Source organism: Penaeus monodon, chromosome 38 (genome assembly GCF_015228065.2).
Source record: "Penaeus monodon isolate SGIC_2016 chromosome 38, NSTDA_Pmon_1, whole genome shotgun sequence".
NCBI lineage: Eukaryota > Metazoa > Arthropoda > Malacostraca > Decapoda > Penaeidae > Penaeus > Penaeus monodon.
This window is the reverse complement of record NC_051423.1, coordinates 7,912,620-7,919,678: the sequence shown is the minus strand read 5'-3', so window position 1 is coordinate 7,919,678 and position 7,059 is coordinate 7,912,620. Positions and strand designations below refer to the sequence as shown.

The following is a 7,059-nucleotide window of genomic DNA, read 5'->3' as shown; positions in this document are numbered from 1 at the left end:
GGACCCGAAGGTAGCCACAGCCACCCTATGATCATTGCCACAGAACTCGGCACTCTAGTAAACCCAGCAGTTTTGGAGGATCTTCCAGCCAGTGCTGACAGGAATAAGACCGATCTCCTTGGCCACAGTGCCCTTATCGCTGTACCATGTCCAGCGATGCGGGTTGGAGATATTTTGCCAGGAGCCAGAAATCCTTAATCTCTGGGACCTAGCAAAGTCCTGTATAATCTTTGTCTTTCCTTTGTTGGATTTCTTGGCTATCAACCAGCGGCATGTGGCCAAGGTTATTAAGCCAATGGATCCTATTTATTCTGTCAATCTAGATAAGGTTATAAAGTTTTGTCTCCCTTAAAAAAGTGATTACTTTACTTATTATTTTATCATTATCTGATAAAATATTTGATATCGTAAAATCTTTATTTTTTATTCTGAAATAATTTATTAGTGCCTGTCTCTGGTTTGAATGTATAGGGCATACTATTAATAGATGATGTAATGTAAGGGTGGTGGTACATTGAGGGCACTGTGGAGGAAATGTTCTCTCTATATAGGGAGTGAGGTGGGTGATTTTAGTGGCGTTGACCCTGAGACGAGCCAACACCACCTCCTCCCTTCTGTCCCACAGTTCAATTGTTGGCTTGATTTTATGTGTGAGTTGGAGGCTGGTCCACTCACTTTGCCACAGGAGATGTATTTTTGCTTTTATAAGAGACACAAAACACCTGAGATCTGTACGGACTATGCTAAGGTCCAGATCACCAGTTGACCCGGCTAATTTGTCAGCCTGCTCATTGCCATGGATACCAGAGTGGCCTGGTACCCATATTAGCTTGATTGATTTATTGGCACCATGTAGCTTACGAATGATATTACCCAGAAGTTCATTTTTGGTGGTTTCTAATGATTTAATGGCTTTAAGTGAACTTAAGGAATCTGAAAAAATAACTATTCTATCGTGGGTCGTCGATAGTGCAAAATCAATGGCTTTATCAATGGCAAAAAGTTCAGCAAGAAAGATCGATGTATGATTCGGCAGTCTGAACTTTAGTTCACATTCAGTCGACCATACACCCGCACCCACACACTCATCTGTCTTGGAGCCGTCGGTATATATATATATATGAAGAAAGGGAGATGTTTAATAAGGATCTCTCTGAACCTCTGGCGTACCTCCACCTCCGGTGCCATGGCCTTGGTTAATGGAAGCCAGGCTTCCATGATCGAAAAATTGGGGGTTTCCCATGGCGCTATGTTTGACTGAACCAGGGTATCGATGGTAGAGAGATCTATACCGACTTTCTCGACGAGGTCGTGGAGTCTCGTGGCAAAGGGCCTAATGCCACTATTGCCATTAGGGTGGCTCGGGTCTCGAGCCACCTTTGCGGCATAGCTCAAGGCTAACTAGCCGCGTCTGAGTCGGAGGGGAGGTACTCCTGACTCCACCTCAAGACGCTCGATCCGAGTGCACTTCAGGGCTCCAAGACACACACGCAAACAGGCATTCTGCACAGCATCCAACCCTTTCAAACTTGTTCTCGATGCCGAACTATACACGATTGACCCATAATCTACTTTAGACCTAATCAGGGCTTTATATACCATTAGCAAAGACTGTCTATCAGCTCCCCATTTGTTACCAGAAATGCACTTTAATAAATTAAGTGCTTTTTGACATTTATTCTTTAACTGACCAATGTGGTCTTTCCAATTGAGTCTACTATCAAAAAGTAGCCCAAGAAACTTAGCAGAATTTTGAATAGGTATTGGGTGGTTGTCTAGAGTTAGCCTGATGTTCGGCTTCCTCCTACGTGAAAAAATTACCCCAATACTCTTTCTAATGGAAAACTTAAAACCCCACTGGAGGCCCCAGTTATGAATCATATCCAGTGCCAATTGGATGCGATTTGCTGAGAATTCTGCATTATTGCTGGAGTGCCATAATGCACAATCATCAGCGTACAGTGAGTATTTAAGATTCCGAGGAGGAGCTGGTAAGATGTCATTAATCATACATAGAAATAATGTTGGTGACAAGACACTTCCTTGTGGGACCCCGTTTGCCTGGACAAAAATGTCCGAAAAAGTGACATTGTCGGAAAATAATGACAGCAAAAGTTCTGTCAGAAATGAAATTTTGAATAAAACAAGGCAAGTTTCCACGTAATCCAAAAGCATAAAGTTTTCTGAGTAGGCCATATCGCCATGCCATGTCGTAGGCTTTTTCTATATCTAAAAATACTGAAATCAAAAAATATTTTTTGGCAATGGCCTCTTGAATATGACTGTCCAGCTTTACTAGTTGATCAGAGTTTGGTCAACCTGGGAATCTAGCAAATTACTGGAATTAAAAAAATGCAATAGCCTACTGTTAACAATTCGTTCCATGACCTTGCATAAGCAACTTGTCAACGCAACTGGGCGGTAGGAGATGGCAAGTCTGGGATTACCCCCTCCTTTCAATATGGGAATGATGTGGGCGAAGTGCCATGAGTTTGGAAAAGTGTGGCTTTTCCAAATTTCATTGTACACTTCTAGCAACTTAATCATGTCATCGTGATTAAGATGCTTCATCATCTCATATCGAATCTTATCGGGGACTGGGGATGTTCCTCTACAGGCTTCTAGGGCTCGGACAAGCTCATCCATTGTAAGATCTTTATTGTAATCAAAGTCATCTCCTGTGGCAAAGTGAACTGGTTGCAGCTCAGCCTCTTCCTTGATGGTCAGGAAGGTGGGATGGTAATTATCTGAGCTGCTTGTATGAAAGAACTGCCTGGCATTAGCAATGTCTCTAGGCGAATCGAAATTGTTACCCTCGTGAATGATGTTATTAATTTTGATAGATGTTTTTTTCTTATTGATTTTATTGATAGTGGACCAAACCTCTGATATTTTGGTATTGCTGTTTATTGTAGAGACAAAGCTCCGCCAGGAGTCTCTTTTTGCTTGTCTTATTACTCTATGAGCCCTAGCTCTTGCTAGTTTGTAATTGCAAAAGTTCTCATTGGTGATGTTATTTTTGAAAAGCCTGTAGGCCTTATTGCGTCGGCACAGCGCCCTGCGGCAATCTGGTGTCCACCATGGAACTCTATGCTTAACGCTATCTGTCGAAGTTTTAGGAATGGATAGCAATGCTGCTTCTATAATCGAATTCTGAATATTGTTTACTTTATCATCAATGGTTTCTCCAACAAGTTCGAGCTTGACGCTCCTTGTAAAGGCGACCCAGTCTGCTTGTTTTACGTTAAATTTAGGCGCTGAAGGCGTTCTCACTGTGTCGCATGAATATTTAATCGCTTCCCAACGAGTCGTCAATGGTATGCCACAGGCACTTGGCTGCTATTGTTGAAGAGACCAGTGATAAGTCAATAAAGCTCAAATTACCGGTATTATCGTCCACCCGCGTCGGACTACCATCATTCAGAAGGATTAAATCAGACTCATTAAGCAACTTAACTACTTGCTCACCCCTACCATCCACCCGCAGGGAACCCCATAACGTATGAACATTAAAATCACCTAAAATTACTTTATTTTGTGGCAGACGTTCCTGAAGAGCAAAGAGCTCATCATAGGCTATCACTGCATCAGGTGGACAATAAAGTGAACATATAGCCAGATACGTGCCATTAATTTTTACTTTGCATGCGACAGACTCCAAAGTAGAATCAATAGTCACTTCTGTAAAAGGGAGGCTTTGGTGGATGTACATGGCGACTCCGCCTCCACCCCTACCCTCACGATCCTTCCGACATAAATGGTAGTTCCTCAGCGAAACGACCTAGTCAGAGACGAGGTGTGTTAAGTGCGTTTCTTGGAGAACTATAATATCGGGAGCATAGGACGAGGCTAATAATTTAAGGTCATTTACTTTAGATCTAAGACTTCGACAATTCCATTGTATAATGGTCGACGCGAAGATTACGTTTTATGGGGTTTGGAAGTGCCTTGTCCACCAGTTTTTTTCTTCTTTTTTGGGGGAGGGAGACGCCTCCTCTCCCTCGCTTCCCGGGGACCTCTCTCGGGATGGTTTGGTGACAGAAGCCTCCATGTCCTGCACCTCCTGGCGAGGGAGACGACTGACAGATTGCGATCTGCTTCTCTCACGAGAAGCCGATCGCGAACCAGACGAAGTCCTCACAGGAGTAACCCGGACGGGAAGGTGCGCTCCGGACTGTGATTCGGTATCAGCCTCCTTAGGATTTTTATGCTGGGTTGATGCAGCCATTTGATCGACCAATTTAGTCAAATGATAAACTTTAATATTTAATTCTTTAACGGTTTGTTTCAGTTCGGCAATTTCTTTATCCTTGGCTGCAAGCTGTTGACTGACATTACTAGCACTAGGGGTGATGTTAGTTACTGCTTCGGCATAGGAAGTATCGGGTTTGTGTGTCAAACTTTCCACTTTCCTCTTAGCTTCAGTATAACAAACTTCATGCTTCCTCATATATGCTAATGTCTCAGTCTCCTTCTTCAGGATGTTGCACTCAGCAGATCCTGACTGATGGGGACCTCCACAATTAGCACATTTGGAGATTTGGCTAGTACAAGTGATGGTGTCATGTGCTTCAGCACATTTACGGCAAACGAATTTATTTGAATCTTTATCAATGCATCTTAATGAGGTGTGTCCGAATTTTTCGCATCTATTACAATGCATTGGCTTTTGGACATAAGGTCTTACTTGAACACGTTCATAACCGACATTGACATATTCTGAAATTTTATTCAAAGCAAAGGTAAAAAAAAGTCCAGTTTTCGTTCGCACATTCCCGTCCTTCTTGGTCATACAATGAACGTCCACTACATCTTGGTCCTTCATGCTCTCAAGAATTTCACTTTCTTCCATCGTCCTCAAGTCCCTGTGAAAGATTACTCCCTTACAGGTATTTGGGCCAATAGGAATAGTTACTTTAACTCGATCATGAATTTGCGTCAGCTTAAGTAAATCCTTAATCTGGGAGTTGTATTGTACTTTAACAAGGAGGCTTCCATCTCGCAATTTTTTTACAAAATCAAAATCGCCGTCCACTTGACCATCAAGGACCTTTTTGATGATAAAGGGGTTCACGTTCAAAAGCGATTGATTTTCATTCACGCATTTTACATTCGCGAACCTTGCATTCTCGGTAGGGATTTTGAAAAGTGGTCTTCTAGGTTTGTCATTTGTAAGGGTTCCATTGATCAGGGTCGAATTTGTCTTAGGACGGTCATTAGTCGCCCCTCCTCCTTGAGGAGGAGAAGGGGTAGCCGGGGTATCATTCATTCTGGGTATCGGACCAGGTCCGACCCCTTGTGTCAAAATTGTTGTCTTGAAGGGATCAAAGGCTCTTAACTTTTGGTATCAACCTAACAGCAATAGCTAAGAGAGTAAATCAGTATTTCGTCCTCTACCCCCCCAGTGGAAGCCTGGTTGCGTTCTCCAGTACCAGAGAGAGGATCGAGTTATGTGGAGGACACTTCCTTATCGACGAACTTGCCTAGGCGAAGGACGGTAAGTAGATGCCCACCCCCCCAAGCGAATAAGGGAGTTCACGAGGAACTCCGGCAGGCTCAGGGAAGTCACATTAAGGTGAAAAAATTAGAAAGAGAAAAAGTGCGCCCAAAGGACGCCCCAGACTACTGGGCCTCCCTACCCAGAGGTCAAAACCCAAAGGGCTACCCTGGTGTAGAAGAGAGCTGCGGGTCTGAGGTGGGGTGCTGACTACGCCTACTGTAGCCTCGTGTCACCTGCAAAAACAAGAGCACTGAAGGTGCTGGCAAAGCACAATAAATGATCTGTAATTACAGGATTTACTTTACTTTAAGAAACTCAGGAACAACAATGTCAAGCGAGACGAGAGGCCCCGGGCTCCAGGGTAACTCTTGTGGTACAAGACTTAGTTTTTGTTGCTACTGCGTTATAAAAAGGTTTGAGCTCTGCAAAATCTCAAACACGAGTGATAATTTTTGGTTCTGGACAAAGATTATACAGGGAAAGATAGAAACGCGGGAGAATTTGGTGCGAGGTGTACATTCGTCCTAAACATTGTCTCAATAGATGGCGCCAGCGAATTGCGGTAGATTCTCGTGTCGTCTGTTTGTTTACAACTATACACCGCGGCATTTGACATGTTCAAAATGAGCGACTCGCACCCGTGCTTTCTGTGTGGCAGGAAAAAGTGTGGAAATCCTGATCTTATTTTTCATCGCTTTCCCAAAGATGAAGATAGGTAAGATTATATACGGTTCATAATTGCAAAAATGTGGTAAACTAAAGGAGATGAACGCACTAAAGTAGCGAAAATATGATGACACAATCAGAAAGAGGAGTAAAATCTACATTCATTGATACCAAAATATGTTGAAGTGACTATAGATTAATTAAATAATACAGAATATATCTCGTGGAACTTGGTCACAGAAGACTGTATTTTCCTCTTGCCCTAAATACTAGGTAGATACAATGTATCTTGGGGGTTGTTAGGGGGCTTGCACCCCATCAACCATATCTCAGGGCAGTGTCCATGAACACACCTAGTTCCGGCCATGTGCATTATCCTGGGTGAAGTTCAGGAAATCTGAAGGGTGTGCCTGTGTCCTTCACTTTTACCCAAAAAGGAAAATAATGTTATGATGAACAAAAAATATAACTATACTTAAAGTTACTGTGAGGACTAAGATAGTGAAAATCTATGTACACAGTCGTAAAGAAGAGTAAAATCTTTCATTCATATAAAAATTATATTGCAGAAACAGGAAATGAAGTTGCAAATGTAGAAAATGTCTCTTGGTAATTGGCCTCCAGAGATAAACTCCCTTCCTCCTGCTGTGAATATGAGGTGGATACAATCCCATCAACCCCATCCTCAAGCAGTGCCCAAAGGGCACGCTTAATCCTGGCACTTCTAGGTTGTGGTTGGAGTTGGGGACTTAGTCTCTGATGAGTGTAGAGTGAGGTCCTCTTGATAACTTTTATCAAAATTATTATCAGCATTATGATTAATTTTTATCAATGTTTATAGGTGTTCCAAATGGGTTGAATGTCTTCAAGGGCATGCAGATGCCAAGTATTTA

The 7,059-nt window shown here is 42.7% G+C and overlaps 1 protein-coding gene across 1 annotated transcript in view; it reads left to right on the top strand.

The window, feature by feature from the left end:
* The first annotated feature begins 6,119 nt into the window (after positions 1-6,119).
* Positions 6,120-7,059, top strand: part of LOC119596836 (peptide deformylase, mitochondrial-like) — a 7,009-nt gene continuing 6,069 nt past the window's right edge. The window contains exons 1-2 of the mRNA XM_037946181.1: positions 6,120-6,215; positions 7,008-7,059. The exon at positions 7,008-7,059 is cut by the window's right edge and continues 118 nt beyond it. Of these exons, the coding sequence (XP_037802109.1) occupies positions 6,124-6,215; positions 7,008-7,059 (144 nt within the window). The 5' untranslated portion in view covers positions 6,120-6,123. The remainder of the gene's footprint in view (positions 6,216-7,007) is intronic.